Here is an 18,866-nt window from a genome sequence, read left to right as displayed (position 1 = left end):
CATGCACTTTGCCACAACAGCAGCAACAACAACAACAAACAACAACAACAACAACATCATATTATTATTATTGTTGTTATAATATTGTCATTATTACGTGTATACCCATTAAATAGCCTAGAATTGGTTTTGTAATAGCTAATAATGGATCATTTGTAAACTAACTAAATAATGAATATGAATGAATTTTTCAGATGATTCGTTTGTTATATAGTTGGTTGTTCTCTTATTCCAATGTGTGGTTGGCAGTAGGCCTATTACATTGCAGAGGGCTGCCATCTACTGGTGGAGAAAGAGCAAGTAAAATGTATGAAATAATTGAATACATTTGAACCCTTCTGTATTTTCCTCTATCATGAATATCATATGTGTATACCATAGTAGCCTAACTGCTGAGCGTCGGGATCCTGTTTTCTCTATCGAATATTTCAATGATCACTTAACTGGATATGGTCTCTCTATGAACTGTAATATCACGGGTTCAGTTTCTAGAAGCATATATAACCCTATAAAAATGTTTCTAGTTTGCATTAGCCTAAGGCAACTGTTAAAGATACATGTTATGAATTTATCATCAATTCATTTTGGATGTCTTCTGTCATAAACACAATATTGTCATTAGGAAGTCTTAATGCTAGTTTCTTGTGGGCAGGACAGTGATTTGTTTCTTTGTAACTATTTATGATTATGAACCTATGAATTTATGGAATGTTTTGAGCATATAAAAGGGGCTAGATAGCCTGCTATATCCCGTAAACTCACAGTGCCAAGACAGAAATAAAAAACAAATAACCAAAACAAGTTTGGTGCACTGCGGGTTTTAATGAGAAATAATTCATTGCTATAAACAATACAACTAGGAGAAATGATAGCTGCCAGTGGAAAGGCATCCCCACATATATCACCAAGGCAGCTATGGGCTATTACAGAATGATCAATAAAACTAATCTCATGAGTGAATAAAGTGAGACCACTGAAGAAAGCAATGCCGCAATGCTGAATTTATTAATCCGACATACAATTACAATTTAATCTATACGATGTCACAGCAATAAAGAATGTGATGGTGTTGTACAATTTGCCATGTGATTCTGCTTTCCTCTGATATCTGCTTTTGATATTCAGCTGAATAGGAATGATATGCAAACATAATATTGAACTTTAGGGGCAATGGGATACATTGTTTGGAGGAGTGTACTCATTTTCACTGCTTAATCAGTTATTATTTCTAAAATAAATACACAATTGGGATGTGTAAGTGACAATACTAACATGGTAGTAGACTAGTTGTAATTATTTCACCGTGAACTCTTTGCTTTCTTACCCTTGACGACCCATATGTTGGCTGGACATATTCAAAACTACATAATAGGTAAGGTAAGGTAAGGTAAGGTACTTTTATTTATATAGCGCATTTAACGTGCACTGAATGCAACCCAAAGCGCTTTAATAATAATGACAACACAGCTTACCATACCACATGTGATGATATAATACTATCAAGATATATAGATGATCCAAAAAGATGTACAAGTTAAGTGTGAGTAAGTGTAATTTTGGACTTTTTCCAAGGGAGGATACCACGGAAGGTGGTCACAGGGTCTTTACAAAGGCTTTTGCTGACTTAAGTGAAAGTGCATGGTCTTAACCACAGTTGATAAACCTAGGTCTTTGAACTTTGAGTTACTGTCCTGCAATGAAATGTAGGTCCAAGCCCCACTGCTCCCTAATGGAGGAGGCAAACGTGTGGTGACTGTCAACTAATTAGCAAGCCAATGAAAACCCTATTAATCTACATGGACAATTTATGAGCAAAATGTCATCCATTATGTAGTATACATGTTTTTATGGAGCTAATATTATCTTGATATCATTTGTTCTTCCTCTGTTATTAAGAAGACCGGTGAACTAATGCTATTGTATGCGCTTGTATCTTTAACGCTACTAAAACTGCTCCAGAGTCCATTTGAGATCCAATAATATCATCAACACAAAAAGCATAAAAGTTTGCCAGTTCATATACATTTATCTGTAAAAGGGATGTATTTGATAAATGATGACATGATTTCAGGCTGGCTAAACTGACATACGTTTAGTCCATGTCCTGGTGAACCAGAGTTCTTAAAGCAGGCCTTGGAGAGAGCTGCAGACATACGGGAGAAGAAAGATGGCTGGTCTTCAGAGAATCTGTAAAGAATTCTCAAAATACATTATCGGTTCAGATCCATGTTGTCTCCATTCAGAGTATTTGGGGAGTTATTTATGAAATAAATATATTCACCAAGACTACATAACCATAGTCAGATAAGTGCAATGGCACTTACTGCGGAGACAAAATGTGGAAAACAAATGTGAAAAAACACAAACCTTTTTTAATGCTGGAAATTGCAGGAAACGCAGGAAATGCAGTAGAAATGATTCAAATGTACTCAATTCATAGTAATCATATAAGTATGAATCTCTTGGGAAAACCTGCCTCACTAGAACCACCTTAGACAAATCTGAAATTACTTTCCATCTGTCTCCAAGTAAGTGATAGCTATGAACTAACTTAGATGAGAAGAGCCTAAACTGTCTGGTCCTGTGCACAATTTAACCACTTGAGTCACAGAGAACGGGTTTCCCTCTGCTCACCACGACTAACAGGGGATGGGGAGTTCTTCCTCACATCATTCATAATCAGTCAGCTAAGTGATACATGGGCAGAGTGACAGACTGGAGCAGACAGGTCACCTAGAAAGCTACTGGTCAATGTCTAATGTGGGCCAAAATCAGCCTAATGAGAGGAGGCCAGAAGAATTGGTCAATTCCACTTCCAAGCTCACCACAGAGTTGGATCTCTTAGACAAAGAGGCTGAGTCTGTGAACAAAAGAATATGATATGAAGACACTGCTATGAGAGAGTCAACTGTCTAAAAGTTTAGTAAAGGGTAAGGAAGATGCTGTGCACCTCTCGATTGGTGGCCATTTTCTCAAAAATGAGTTTGTTTTGAACCCATGAAGATTTTAAACATGAGGATAATACAGGAGGCACAACCAAATAGACTAAACTAGGCTAATACATGGCATGACAAACGAGCAAATGCAACCTAAAACATTATTGATTAGAGATTACAACTGCATTAATCTACCTGCATATCATTCTGGTTAACCAGACAGAACATAGCGACGCTTCTGTGAGCATGGCCTACACCTGTGTTATGTTGGCTAAAATGTTGTTAATAAATTCGCAAATGTCATAGGCCAGTTAATCTATTTTCTGCCGTCTACATTTACAGTTATATACTGTCGTGAACTACCAATTCTTGAAGAGGTTTGGCATCAAATTACATTTTTAAAATGTTAAATTCCTAAGAGTTAATTTACTTGGTGTTGGTTTAAAAATCCAGCTTATGTAACCAACCAGGATGCTGCAATCGAAAGAGGTGGCGCAGGTGGTTACCGCACTTGCGCAGTAGCGTACAGTTGAACATCCACATCAGGACCAGAGCTGTCAAATACGCAGGGCAAAGTCTGTGTATTGACAATTATGATAAACAACAAAGACCGGATAAGTGTGGTTATTTATCCACACGCTTCGGAGAATTTGCTCATTTGAGGAGGAGTTGACATAGACACTTAATTAGTATATCGGATGTATACAGAGAATGGGCTACGAAAGCCAATGTGATCGTCGGGTGTGATTGTATTTTTGTTCAAGTCGTCTCTCTAGCCAAGGTTGATATCCTTTGTCATCCGAAGGACAACAGATCTTTGGGGCGTTCGCGTCCAATGTAACTCGGTTTCATGGTTAAATGGTCGCTTCTTCCTGCTAGTGGGATACACATCAGTGTTTTGCCCTACTCGGTCTCCGTCGTAATGGCTGCTCTCTATCAGGGCACAGATGCATCCTCACCAGATAAGTACCTAGCGTTGAAAGACGTGAGAGAGGTAAAAGAGGAGACGACGCTGGACGAGAAGCTTTTCCTACTGGCCTGCGAGAAGGGTAAGTTTATGACGCCGAATCAACACGTGAACATATAATGCAATATCATCGACAAGAAAATGAGACCATTATGTCTTTTCTCAGCACAGGCTCCACTGTTCTGCCACTTTTGTTGCTGCAGAGATCATTGGAACTTGATTACCTTGAGCATGCTATAAAGCATCCAATTTCTTATAAAATCCAAACACACAGTGACATTTAAGCTACTCATGGTCTTTGCTTTATCAAAATAATGTAGCCTATGCTTCAAAATCTTCAATCTACAAATAAAGATGACTGATTACTGTTTGATTGTTAGATGCATTAATATTACCATGACCGGAAAATGAATGACCTGACTCAATGTTTGAAACTAATTCAGTGGATTACAGCATCCGATCAATAAGGGCTGAGTTGGAGTTGTGCTTCTGCAGATTGTGTGCCTCATGTGAATCGTCTCGCTGCAGAGAAACCTCCCAAGGGATAGCAGAGATGATACGCTTTAGTGTGGGCTGCGTTGTTCAGACAGACAGCTCTGGCGCTTACCATATAAAGTCAGCCTTAAAGGGGTTTGCAGGAAGCTCTTGCCTTTGTTATTGTTGTACTCTGAACTTACCAAAGTGCAGAGCTGATACTCAGGGGTGCTTCTGGATCTGTTGGCTCATGGGTTGGTGTGTGCCTTTGTACAAAAAAAAAAATAGGGATTGGGGAGAAAGCAGATGAGCAAGTGGGAGAAAGTGGAAAAAGAAGGACTGGCGGAAAATCAAAATGTGTGTTTTATTTCCCTCCTCCTCCTCCGCTGTTGCAAGGTGACTATTACATGGTGAAGAAGCTTCTTGAGGAGAAGAGACACGGTGAGCTGAACATCAACTGTGTGGACGTGTTGGGCAGAGACGCTGTCACTATTTCCATTGAGAATGAGAACCTGGACATCCTCCAGTTGCTGTTGGAGCATGGCTGCCAGGTAGCAAGCACATGTGCACACCACACACACACACACACACACACACACACACACACACACGCACACACACACACACACACATAGACGCAGACACACACACACACACACACACACACACACACACTCATCTTCTACCTTGTTATAACCAACATTGCCTTGATGTTCATCGCTGTTGCCTTTGCTATTTCTCACTGTTACTTCAGGCGACGGATGCCTTGCTGGTGGCCATCGACTCAGAGGTGGTTGGAGCGGTGGACATTCTCCTCAACCACCGACCCAGAAGGGCCTCCAAGCCTTCCATGGCCGTGAGTTCAACTACTCTGTGTTTTTACATGTCCCGGAACATCTGGAATTGTATTGACTAGTTTTTTTGACTAGTCTTTGAAAACACTTTAAACAATTAATTAAAATGACCAGATACCCTGGAAATCATCTACATTGTCCTGGGAAGCCTTAAATGTATCAAGCAACTGGCTTGTTACAGTAAAGATTCATTGGACAACTTGTGGCTCGACGCCGAGATGTGATTCCATGACAGTAGCTTAAACTATTACATGTAATTACTATGAGACAGCATTGTTATGCGGCCTAAGCCATTGGAAATGATAGAAAAAGCTTGTAAAAGCCCCATTAAGGAACATGGTATTTGTCCATGGAGAGGAGCAAATAAGTGGTTGCCTCCCCCTCTGTGGTGAATCCTAGTGAGGTGGTGAATTGACGCTGGGTTATGACGATTGGCGTGGGCACTCCAGATGGTACCACTCCCTCTGGGGTGCACCTGCCTAGTGACCCCTGTGTTGTTCCTGCTCCTGCCCTCAGAAAAGAAGCTTACCATAATTAATTCAATACAATGACACTGTGTCCTAACTGCAAGCGGCGCGACCGAATGTGTGCAACAAATTCAGTTCCAATTTCTGTATTTTCAATTGGAATGTCCTGACAGAATGCGACCGAACGCCACAAGTTGCTTTGCTACGCGACTTCTTCAACCCTGTTTTGTCGCTCTGTCCGTCGCGTCGCCTTGACATTAACTTCTTCACGACGTAATAGAGGTTCATTAAAGAATGTTAACGGATACAATGTGGACACAAACTATCCGGTGCAACACGACAGTCGCGCAGTCGCTTACAATTAGGACACGGTGGTAGGCAGCCAGGAATAGGAATGGGACACCACCGTATGATGGAATACCATACCAATAGTCACTTTGATTCAATTTACCGGGATCCAAGTCTCAAACTATGTTCAGCTGAGTCCTCGAATTCGAGGGAAAATATCCTGGAAAATCCTTGAAAAACCCTTGAATTTGATGTTGAAGAAAGAGCGGGAACCCTGTGTAATGACTGTGATGTTATTATGCTAATATCTAAATTGCTCATGCTGATTCCAGCTCTAATTGAATCTTCCATGCTTTCAAATGGCGCACTCCTCTGATGATGCTCGACTGTTTGTACTGTATGAGCAATGTGCCACACACTCAGAATCCCATGATGATAAGCCATTACGGCTGTTATTGTGGAGTAGGAATGTGACCATCATATCCGCCTGTCCTGCTCATTTAGTTGGGCTGTCAGCTGAAGATGTAGCTGCGATTTATTTGTATTAAGTTTTGCAAGCCAAGGTCTGAGTGAGATGCTGTTTTTTTTTTCCATTGCAATCATAGTAAGTTGATTAAGGGGAAAACCATCAGTGATGAGAGCCTTTGAAAGAGCTTTTGAAATTGTTTTTCTTTTGCCAGTTTAAACCCAGACAGTGTGATGGCAATAAAAAGAGTTTCTAGTACAGAAAGCAATGGTTACTGAAGAGGATAAGAGGCATTGCATTGCATTGCATTGCATGGGTTGGGAGATATGCATATGTACATTACTAGCATACAAAGTCCATTGACTGGTCTGATATGGGCATTGTTCATCTTGTTTCTTAAAACAACACCCCTTCCAAGAATTGTCTTTGCAGCGAGACTTGCTACATTACAGTAATCAACCATAACGACAAGTTGAATGACCATGTTCACAATGTCATGATAATCAGACGGGTTTTTATGACTCTCGGTCATCTGTCTCCTCAGAAACTGATGCAGCGCATCCAGAATCCGGAGTATTCCACCACCATGGACGTGGCGCCGGTGATCCTGGCTGCCCACAGGAACAACTACGAGATACTGACCATGCTGCTGAAGCAGGACATCTCTCTGCCCCGACCGCATGCCGTGGGCTGTGAGTGCACGCTCTGCAACGCCAAAAACAAGAAGGACAGCCTGCGCCACTCCAGGTGAATCCCTTTACATACATATTTACAAATCACACAATGCACAACATACATACATGTTTACAAAGCACACAACATACATACATGTTTACAAAGCACACAACATACATACATACATGTTTACAAAGCACACACAAGGCACAACATACATACTGTACATGTTTACAAAACACACAACTCACAACATACAGTACATACATGTTTACAAAGCACACAACACACACAACATACATACTGTACATGTTCACAAAGCACACACAACGGACATACTGTATACTGTAGGCTCTGTGTGTTCAGCCGTGGCCTACTGGTTAGGGCTTCGAGCTTGTAACTGGAGGGTTGCCGGTTCGATCCCCGACCAGTCCACGGCTGAAGTGCCCTTGAGCAAGGCACCTAACCCCTCACTGCTCCCCGAGCGCTGCTGTTGGGCCGGCAGCTCACTGCTCTCACTGTGTGCTTCACCTCACTGTGTGTTCACTGCGTACTGTGTGTGTGTTCACTAATTCACAAATTGGGATAAATGCAGAGACTGAATTTCCCTTACGGGATCAACAAAGTGTATATACTTATACTAGTATACTCAATCAAGTATGCCACTCTAGGTGAATCCTTTTATTCACACAACACACAACATACATAATGTAATTTGCCTTATACATTGATTTTGCAAAATGTCTTCAGCTAAGAGGTTACTAATATGGTATTATTATGGTTTACACTATGGGGCTAATACACAGGAAATTACTGTACATGTTCATAAAACAAACATGATGCACAGACTGTACAGGCTCTGTAAATTCACAGGTATACTCAAAAATGGCTATTTATACACATGTACCCATATAAGCCATAAAGCCAGTTACACACATAGGCTACATAATATATGAGGGCAATTCCACAGAAAATTATTTTTTTTGACACGTCCATTACGCCAATAAAATGTGATGGTAATGGCATGATGTGAATGATACATGAAATTTGAGCACTTGCTATTTTTGGCTGAAGAATGTACATGAGAAAAATGCACAAAAAAATAATGTTATCATTCATCATGCAAATACCAAGGCATTCCATTGGCGTACGTACGTGACAAAAAGTACATTTTCCATGGAATTGCCCATAACCACTCCTGGAGTACAGAGGTGATTTTGTCTTCTTCTCAGTCTCTGGCACGTTAGATGAGAAAGACCCATCTCTTAGCAACAGTGGTTTTACAACCGCAACAATCTAAAACGCTTACCGAAAAGACCCAACTGCTTTTATTGCATGGCAGCTGATGGGACTGTTAGCAAAATGTTGTTCCCTATCCTAGTACCCGTCTATAAACTGGATCCATGAAGTAATATGGCATATAAATAACTGACATCCATTCTTGCAGTATGACTCATTTGTCTCACTCTCCTGTGTTATTCATCCCTCTCTTCTCTCCTCTCCTGTGTTATGCATCCCTCTCTCCTCTCCTCTCCTGTGTTCTCTTGTCCTCCCTCTCTTTCCAACTCGTGCCCAGGTTCCGTCTGGACATCTACCGGTGCCTGGCCAGCCCGTCTCTGATCATGCTGACCGAGGAGGACCCCATCCTGCGGGCCTTTGAGCTCAGCGCTGACCTGCGCGAGCTCAGCTTGGTGGAAGTGGAGTTCAGGTACGCTACACACACATGCACACACACACGCACGCACGCCGCACGCACGCACGCACGCACGCACGCGCGTCGCACACACACACACACACACACACACACATACTACACACACAGAGACACTATATCTCTGAAGAAGATCTACTTGTCCAAAATACAGCTATAAACTTAAACTTAAGTTTATAGTTATCTTACCAGTAACCACTGGATGAATAACTGTGTATTTTACCACTAAACATGTTAGTAAATCAAATAACTTACTTTTGACTGCAGTTTGTAAAATTGCAAATTTATTCTCTCACTCAGCAGTCAGCATTAAAATCAGTATCTTACTGTAATGCTCCTACATCTTACGGAAATGCTGCACAAGAGCTTCAGTTTATGCACAAGGCACTTAGGGGTAGTTGTGGCTCAGCAGGTAGTGCTGATTCTATCCTATCGAAGTGTCCTCGAGCAAGACACTTAAGGGCCATTCACACCAAGAACGATAACTAGCCATAACTATCGCCATAACAATAAAGGCGTCCACACTGACCAACGATAAGCAAAGTCTCTCCTTGTGTTAATGAATGTGATGGCTAAAATATGATGGGTTCTGATTGGCTGTTAGCTTTTTATCGTTCTCAAAATCGCTCTGAAAGTGATCCCAATGATATCGTTTTTCATGTTGTTATCGTTATAGTTTATGTGTGAACGTCGTCATTAATTTCAAGGAGAGCGATATTTGCTTATGGTTACCTTTGTAGTTGTTGTTCATGGTGCGAATGGCCCTTTAAAGTGTTCCCGATGTACAGGTTGGTGCCTTGGATGGCAACCTTCGCCACTGGGAGTTGCGAGTGTGTGTGTGTGTGTGTGTGTGTGAATGGGTGAACGTGAGGCATGACACTGTAAAGCTCTTTGAGTGCTCGGATTAGTGGAAAAGCCCCTGGATAAATGCAGTCCATTCACCATTTACCATTTGCTCATTGTCTGACTTTAACACTCTGCCAATCATGTGGGTTAGTTAGGACCTACTTTCTGAAAGTTGCACCAACTCACTGTGGTGGGAACGGAGTCCAAGTGCACTCAGCATCAGCCTCGACCTCAGCCTCTGCAGCATTGCTCTGACACTGACAGCTTTACAACCCTCCGTGGTACAGAACACAGAGGCGTATTCTGAAGTCCAGAGCCCCGGGTTTCCGGTCGCTCGAGGCCCCCGGAGCAGTAAAAGCAGAACCTGTTAATGGAGCCTGGGGGTGATTAATGGTAAATAATAGAGAGAGAGAGAGAGAGAGAGAGAGAGAGGGAGGAGGCGGGCTGTTTTAATGTGTCAAGCTGTTTAATTATAATCCGAGCTACCAGCAGAGGATGCAAGTGTGGTAATGTCAGGCAGGCCACCCTTTTATTCTCACTCACACGCTCAGGAACATGACAAAACGACATATGCTCACTCTCATATTCACTCCTCCTACAGATACACAAACATACAGGCATACCTACATACACACACACACACACACACACACACACACACACACACACACACACACACACACACACACACACACACACACACACACACACTCTCATTGCTGAAAAGAAGTTAAAGAAGGGTTTAACCAAGATCAAAGATTTGTTTGGAAACACCTTGTACAGGTTAGAAACCTATTACTGAAAACACATTGAGAGTGTGAACTGTGTGGTATTGAATTTATCCGTGTGTTTTTCTATCCACTTTGACACTTTTTGTAAAAGCGGCAACTACTGTACTTTAGGAATCATTGAAATTGCTTATGTGTTGTACTTCAGTGTATGGTCATATTTACTGTAAGAAAGAAATTCAATACCTTCATACTAGCCAATCAGGCATTGTCCTGGTCATCAGCCCATGAAAATATGCAATAAGTTTTTACAGTAGGACATCACCATATATCACAAAATACCACTAATATTTGATCAGTGGCAACATGTTTTTGATGTTTGGCAAGGTTTCTTGGCACCAGTGATTGAAAATTTGGGCTCATTACTGTTGCATCGAGATGATGAAGATGCCGCTCTCCCACCTGTGCTATTCTGAGACTCCTCTTCTCCTCTTCCCGGGGTTAGGAACGACTATGACGAACTGGCCCAGCAGTGCAAGATGTTCGCCAAGGACCTGCTGGCACAGGCCAGGAACTCTCGGGAGCTGGAGGTCATCCTGAACCACACGTCCAGCGAGGACCACGTGGACAAGAGGGGCCTGCTGGAGGAGCGCATGAACCTCAGCCGCCTCAAACTGGCCATCAAGTACAACCAGAAGGAGGTGGGGGACCTGGGGGGACCTGTGGCTTTGCAAAACGCTGTGATTTGACTGTGAGCTGGGAACAGCTGTCTATTTATTAGTTTGTGTGTGTGCATGAGTGCATGAGTGTGTGAGTGCGTGCGTGCGTGCGTGAGTGCGTGAGTGCGTGCGTGCGTGCGTGCGTGCGTGCGTGCGTGCGTGAGTGCTTGCGTGCGTGCGTGCGTGCATGCGTGTGTGCATGTGTGTGTGCGTGCATGTGTGCGTGTGTGTGTGTGTGTGTGTGTGTGTGTGTGAGTGTGAGTGAGTGTGTGTGTGCTCTATGAGCTTTGTGTTTGTGAGCAACCATTGGTTGGGCACCTGTTTCAGTGTTTCTTGCAGGCTGTTTCTTGCTTGAGTGTGTCCTCTGGTTGGCGAATGGTCTGTTAGTGCTCTGTCATTTTGTGTGTTTTCATTACTTGTCTTAGGACTTTCTGTACAAAATTGCTGTTTTTGCTCAAATTACTGTAATACCCAGTAATTACCTGGCAAGGTTCTTTCAGGCTTTTAGATCTATGACCAACAACATGCAAATGGGTAATAATATTCATATCAACAGTGCCATTGTTTATCCAACTAGCCTATCTGATAAAATCACTTGAAATAAATATGGCCTTCAAGCAGCTCAAGTGCTGCTCTACATAACATAATCCGCAATACTGGAGAGTTGTTTATAGTTTTTTGAGTGCCCCTGAACAGTGTTGAGGGCTGAAAGAAGGATTCTTCAAAGTCTTTTAAAATAGAGAGGTTCCACGGTTTCTAAGAGCTTAGCCAGCTTTGATTTTAAAGTCCTTGAAGTCACCAATGTTTTCATGTCTGATGATTCACTGTTTTTTTTTTATCTCAGTTGATGTTTTTCTCTCTCCCCTTCCCCTCCCCCCCCCCCCCCCCTTCCTCCATCCAGTTTGTGGCGCAGTCCAACTGCCAGCAGTTCCTCAACACGGTGTGGTTCGGCGAGATGGCCAGCTACCGGCGCAAGCACACGGGCCTCAAGATGGCGCTGGTGCTGAGCGTGACGCTGCTGTGGCCGCTGCTGTCCGTGTGCTACCTGCTGGGGCCGCGCTCGCGCGTGGGCCAGGTCATCCACACGCCCTTCGTCAAGTTCATCATCCACAGCGCCTCCTACTTCACCTTCCTGCTGCTGCTCAACCTCTACTCGCTGGTGTACAACGAGGACACCAAGAACACCATGGGCCCCGCGCTGGAGATGATCGACTACCTGCTCATCATCTGGATCGTGGGTGAGTCCTGCGGAGGATTAGACACACCATGGTAACCAGAAGGATTAGTTCTATGAAATGATGTAGAATACTAGCCTAGAAATCTAGACGCACCCTAGCGGCCAAAAATATTTTTGCCTAGCGGGATGGTCTAGGGTCGCACCGTTGAGGCCAAGCCTGCGCTAGGCTCCAGGCCAGCCTAGCCAATCAGAACGCTCTATCTGTGTACGGAGTCCTTGAGCCCGCCTTAGCTCACCTTCGGCATCCGATATTGACGCCAGGGGGCTGGACCATGCGTCCTCATTCGACGAGTTGGGTGTGAGACCGTGTTGCACAACCATAGAGAAAAACAAAAGATGGATGAGGCTAACGAAGCGCGCTCGTTTGAATTGGCTTTGGAAGAGTTAGACTTGGGCTTTTCTTTGAAGGTTGAGCAGAAAGAAGCACTCAAGTCATTCGTTTTAAAGAAGGATGTATTTGCCGTTTTGCCAACCGGCTACGATTGGTCACAAATGCTGGCCTATTACGTGCAGTGGCAGTTTGAAGCTGTTCATCCCACCCACAGGCTTCAGCTCTGTGAATGGTCCGACCCCAGACTATACATTTCTGTATAGTTTGGCTTGCCAGGCTAGTAGAATACGGCAATTTGGGCATTAAAGGGTGTGTAACCTGAAGGCTTTTTTTCCCCAAGGGGTGGATGGATGGTCGGTTGGTTGGTTGGTAGGTTCAGGTTTGTTTTGTAACTTGGCATTTACCCTTTTGTGCTTGTGCCGAACATTCCATTTTTGATATTGGATGACCTCCTCACACACAAAAAAATGAATTTATTGAGTATATTTCATGCCATCAATGGGATAGACATACCATTGTAACCAGAAGGATTAGTTTTATGAAATGATGCAAAATACATTATGACAATTTGGGCATTAAAGGGTGTGTAACCTGAAGGCTTTTTTTTTCAACATTAAGCAAATAGGAAAGCATGTCTGGGGATGTTGACAAAGATTGTGTCATGAATTATTATTTTATTAGAAATGCACTCTCCATTAGCTGCATAATGTTTTCCAAAATTTGTAGAATAATAAATTGCCTTGACACAAGCTTGAACTTTCCTCAATGAGCTTTCTTCGCCTTGAGCTCAGAAATGAAAAATATGTAAATATATCAGTCTCACATGAAGAGGACACAAACAAGTTTCATTAGTAATGCAGTGGCTTTGCCTTCCAGCCCTAAACTACATTATTATGGCCCCCAGGGAAATTAATGGTATAATTGACAGTAATACTCACCAACTGAGAGAGGTCTGAAAATGAAACAGCATTCTAAATTGGTACATCACATCAGGAGGCGGTAACACACAACAGCAATGACAATGATCTCCCGCGTGCTGTATCCTTTCATTGCCAGACGTTTGCTCATAAAGTCAGATGATTTGCTCTATTATCTGTAGGCAATTACAGAGCTCTTGTCACCTCCATATCGTTGTGTATTTCTTTGGTAGTGGAGCGCTTTCCTGTGTCCATATCAAAAGTGTAGAGGAATGAGTAACAACTGCCACAGAGGATGGAGATGGGGAGATAGACTGAAATAATTCTGTGAGAATGCAGAGGTTATTTCATCCTGGCTCCTTGAACGTACAACAGAGTGCGGAGATGAGGAGACGGACTGGAAAGATTCTGTGAGACATCAGAGGTTATCTCGTGGCGGCTCCGTGAATGTTCATGTTGTTGTTGTGTGTCCAGTCCACTGTGCGGTGCTGATGCTGGAGAATGAGTCAGGCTGCTACCACCAGCCAAGGTCCCACAGTGGCCTCCATTACCTTTTGTTTTTCACCAGTCATTTGTCTCGCTCGTTTTTCCCCCATCTTCAACAAGGCACAGATTTGTGAGAACAAGGGGCAAGTTCTTATTCTGGATGGTGACATCCTGTTTTTTTTTTTTTTTAATTATTATTTGTTATCAAAATGCATTGATATTATCAAATATTTCAGTACTTGTTATGATTGCAGGTCACTAGCAACATTTGATTAGAGTGAACTGCATTAAAGATTGTTTTGACGATGACCTCCGGGGGAACTGGGCTCTGAAACAATGTGCGCTATTGTGAGGGCTTTAATGAATTACATGAATGAGTTGGCTGGGGAGTTTCATAGGGCTCGTGTTGAAAGCCCCGAAGGCCCACTAGAGGGGGGAAGAAGATTCTCCCATGACTGCGAACATCCCAGTCAGACGCATTTGAAACAGGCCCACACAATTATCGCTTGGCCCTGACCACACAGATGTCGTCGCACACTTCAGCGCTGAGAATGATGTTCAATTCCTCGAATGGATAAATTTCCGACCTTTGAGACGTTTTTTGACTTGACTTTGGACTCTTTGGTGCTGAAAAGGTCAGCTGTGATTTAGCCAACGGCAGATTTGAAAGCAATCAGTTGCTTCAGGGCTGCACCTGGCCTTTCTCTGGCTTTGCTGGTTACAGAAGGGTCGTGTGTTGTGTGTTGTGTTGTGTTGTGAGTCGAGCCGCTTGTCGTTTTTTATTGTTTATTAGTGTGAGACTGGACCTCCAGATGAGAGCGTCTGCCCGATCGCATCCTGGCATCGTAACCGTGGCTCTGCTCGCGTGGCGTCTCCAGGCCCTGTTGTTTCCGTCTGCGTCCCTCTCGCCCCATGATTCACTTTCCCCCCTCTCTCACACCAGAAACCAGACGAGACGCCTGAGAAATAATGACTAAATCAGCCGAGCCTGCTTTGAATGCGGCTGGACTCGAAAAGGGGAAAACAAACACATAAACAAGCAGCAGTCCCATTCAAATGGAGAGAGAAACAAAAAAAACAAACGAGTGAAAAAACGCAGGTGCGTTTCACTTTCACCAGGCCCGGGCGAGCTTTAACCATGGAGCCGCTCCAGAATCGTGCGAGGGGAAGCTCTGAAACATTCCGCCCACGCTCTCTCCCCTTCCACCGTGACCTGGCCCAGGGACCGGACCGCACCACACCGCCACCAGACTGTGAGGGGGAGGCACGTGGACGGCCTCGCTGTCCGTCTGTGAGACATATGCTCCCTCTTCATCCCTCATTAAGCGGAGGCCAGACTCTGTCCTGATGTTTATAACGATGCGTTGCTGTTTATGATGATTGCCAAAGACACGGCGCCCTTCTGTGTACAAGCGGTAGCAAAAAAAAAACGTGTTTGTGGCGGCTGTGATTTTTCAAGCAGTGTGGAGTAGACTTCTGTTAGGGGGTCTGTTTTGTGTCCCTGCTGAAGCTCCATTGTAAACAGGATAGATGAGGAACGAAAGCTGCCAGTTCTGGAGAGGTCCCCAGACACGAAGAGATAGTTTGGGCTGGTTCTTCTGAGTCATGTTGTGAAATCCTGGACATAAATTTAGCCCTGACTGATCTGGAGACCCAACGTTGGCGAGTCTAGATCATTTTTATTTCATGGACGCCCAAAGGGTTAGGTTTAGTCAGAGCAAAAAGCTGTGGAATCTGGAAGTGATTGTCAGGAAAAAATGCGTGGAATGATCAAGCTTCTGGGAAACTGGAGCAAGGGGTGAATGTGTTTGTGTGTGTGTGTGTGTGTGTGTGTGTGTGTGGAGGGGGGGGGGGGGGGGGATGATGTAGGAGGCGTCTCTGCGGGGTGTCACTGACTGTGAAATTCCGCCGTGTGTCCAGGGATGGTGTGGTCGGACGTGAAGCGCCTTTGGTACGAGGGCCTGGAGGGCTTCCTGGAGGAGTCGCGCAACCTGCTGAGCTTTGTCATGAACTCCCTCTACCTGGCCACGTTTGCCCTGAAAGTGGTGGCCCACAGCAAGGTGAACACACACACACACACACACACACACACACACACACACACACACTCACACTGATACACACACACACACACACACTGCCCCTCAGACTGACACTACTGAGACTCATCATCTGCACATCAGTGCTTGTCCCCATTAGTGTGATGATGTACAGTACAATGATGACTGGAGATTGAGTTAGCGCATAATTTGCTCTATGCGTCAAAACATAATGCAGATCTCATAATTGGATCATAGTGCATGTATGGGGCTACCAGACAGTATATGTATGAGATTCATTCACTGGATTCCACAGCAGAACTATAGAAACATAATGAAGCAGAAATCTCAAATCCAGAACAGGACAACACATGGTACCACACTATAGCAATAATCTCTTACAGACAAACAAATTCATATATTGATAGATATTGATATAGATATAGATATTGATATTATATGTGTTATAGATATATGCATCATTTTATATATCTATAGACTAGAGGTATTCTTTCGGGTGTTCTGACTAGATGTGCACTCTCTCTCTCTCTCTCTCTCTCTCTCTCTCTCAATTCATTTCAATTCAGTCTAATTCAGTCCAATTCAAAAGTGACATTATTGGCATGACAGATATGTTTGCATTACCAAAGCAGAACATTTAAACACATTTATATAGAGAATGCTTGGAATACAGAACAATGCTCTCTCTCTCTCTATCTTTCTCTCCCTCTCCCTCTCCCCATCTCTATTTCTCTCTATTTCTTTATCTCTCTCTCTCTCGGTCAGTTTAAGGATAAAAGATTATTAAAGAAAATTTTGCCTGAAGAAGACCCAGCAGGGTCGAAAACTTGCCTTTCTTAAAAAAAACACACAAAAAAAAACATTGAATATGGGACCTAAAAACAGTGGTGTAGATAGATAGATAGATAGATAGATAGATAGATACTTTATTGATCCCCAAGGGGAAATTCAATGTGGACATTACCATACATTCTCTTACTGACGCATGTGCCATTTGTCCTGCCAAAAGCTGGGATGTGCACACAATAACTCTTCTTTTCTGAACGTCAGTTTAAGGACAAGGCGGAAGAGAGGAAGAAATGGGACGCCTTCCACCCCATCCTGGTGGCCGAGGGGCTGTTCGCCGTGGCCAACGTCCTGAGCTACCTCCGCCTCTTCTTCATGTACACCACCAGCTCCATCCTGGGGCCGCTGCAGGTGGGGTCACCACAGCAACTACTCCATCTGTCTGTTATCATGTCCCGATTTATCCTCCTCTCACTAATTTGAAGTTCGTCATCACCCACAAATTTCAAATCATCATAATTTATCCATTATAGCACTGGTACAAACCATAAATAGTGTTTTTGACATTACACATTGCTTGTGTCAAGTTCGGCTCTTGTGATGTTTCAGCTCTACAACCAATCAAATTACATTTTCCCTTCCATACTGGAACAGTATGGCGATTCAAAAAACAAGAGGAACTCCAAGGCACTCTCATATATCAAAAGTTAAAAGGCCTTTATTGTAGCAGCTTGGTCACATTAAACCTTTCTAAAAAACTCTGATGCCTTTTGGCAGCCAAGCCTTCATTAGGGAGTCAAAAGTATGGCGATTGGTTGGCTAGGTCAAAAAAATGCCCTAAACCAGAGGTTCTCAACCTTTATGGGGTTATGACATATGGAAAGTCAAACCAAAACACCAAGCCACAGTGACTTATGGTTACTGATTATAAAGTAACGTTGTAGATGTCACAAATTGTATTATTATAGGCTATAACAGGGGTATTTGTTATTTTGCCCATATTTTTTTCAATAGAGTGTTCATGAGCTTAGACCGCAGCAATAGGCATATGTTCACATGACGTTGACTGAGCTTTTTAATTAAGAAGCTGTGTCATTGGTGCATTTTAAAATAGTAATAGCTTATTTCATGAACCTGTATTGAAACGCAATGAATTCCTCACTGCCTCACAGCACACCAGTATGTTGAGAACCACTGGGCTAGTATATGACCCAGCCAACACCAGTTTGTATGCTTCCCATTTTACAGAGCCAGAATTGCAAAGGAACACACTTATATGTTATACACACACGATGGACAGACAAGTGAGGTAATGCAAAAGAATTTCACTAAAAGTGTAGGACATTAAATCTATTAAGGCCTGATCCTGTAATTACACATTAGTGTGCCACATGTTCAAATCAAACCATGTACTGTACATTACTGTAATATGAAGTTAGTAGGAAAGTAATAATGTACAGTATGCTGCCGTTAATCTTTTTTAAAGAGTGCCATTAAGCTTGTGCTTCTCAGTTGGACAGTATACAGTACCACATACCACATCACAGTGTTGGTCAAGAAGCACAGGCGGTTGTGGGTGGTAATGCTGGAGTATGTGTGTGTGTGTGTGTGTGTGTGTGTGTGTGTGTGTGTGTCTCTAATACTCAGGCCTCTCATGTGCTTATGTTTTCATTTGGCAGTGTCCTCAGGGCACATGGTCAACACGCGCACACACACACACACAGACACACACACACACACACACACACACACACACACACTTGGAGCTCAAAACAAGAGGATTCCAGAGCACGTTGTCTTGATCCTCTATAATTGGCAATCAGTTTCTTCCATCTTTGTGGTCTTTTGTTTCCTCCTCCTCTTCCCCAGATGTCTGGTTCTCATTTCTGATATTTGTTTGGGTTCAGCACATAAAGAG

General features: G+C 43.2%; 1 protein-coding gene across 1 annotated transcript in view; it reads left to right on the top strand.

Annotated features, from left to right (window-relative positions):
* The first annotated feature begins 3,496 nt into the window (after window positions 1–3,496).
* trpc1 (transient receptor potential cation channel, subfamily C, member 1) overlaps window positions 3,497–18,866 on the top strand; it is a 24,516-nt gene continuing 9,146 nt past the window's right edge. Inside the window, exons 1-9 of the mRNA XM_062520949.1 lie at window positions 3,497–3,985; window positions 4,774–4,928; window positions 5,132–5,233; window positions 6,997–7,199; window positions 8,704–8,835; window positions 10,918–11,113; window positions 12,033–12,369; window positions 16,023–16,162; window positions 17,213–17,359. Of these exons, the coding sequence (XP_062376933.1) occupies window positions 3,787–3,985; window positions 4,774–4,928; window positions 5,132–5,233; window positions 6,997–7,199; window positions 8,704–8,835; window positions 10,918–11,113; window positions 12,033–12,369; window positions 16,023–16,162; window positions 17,213–17,359 (1,611 nt within the window). The 5' untranslated portion in view covers window positions 3,497–3,786. The remainder of the gene's footprint in view (window positions 3,986–4,773; window positions 4,929–5,131; window positions 5,234–6,996; window positions 7,200–8,703; window positions 8,836–10,917; window positions 11,114–12,032; window positions 12,370–16,022; window positions 16,163–17,212; window positions 17,360–18,866) is intronic.

The sequence above is a fragment of the Sardina pilchardus genome, chromosome 19 (assembly GCF_963854185.1).
Source record: "Sardina pilchardus chromosome 19, fSarPil1.1, whole genome shotgun sequence".
NCBI classification, from domain to species: domain Eukaryota; kingdom Metazoa; phylum Chordata; class Actinopteri; order Clupeiformes; family Clupeidae; genus Sardina; species Sardina pilchardus.
This window is presented reverse-complemented; position numbering and strand designations above follow the sequence as displayed.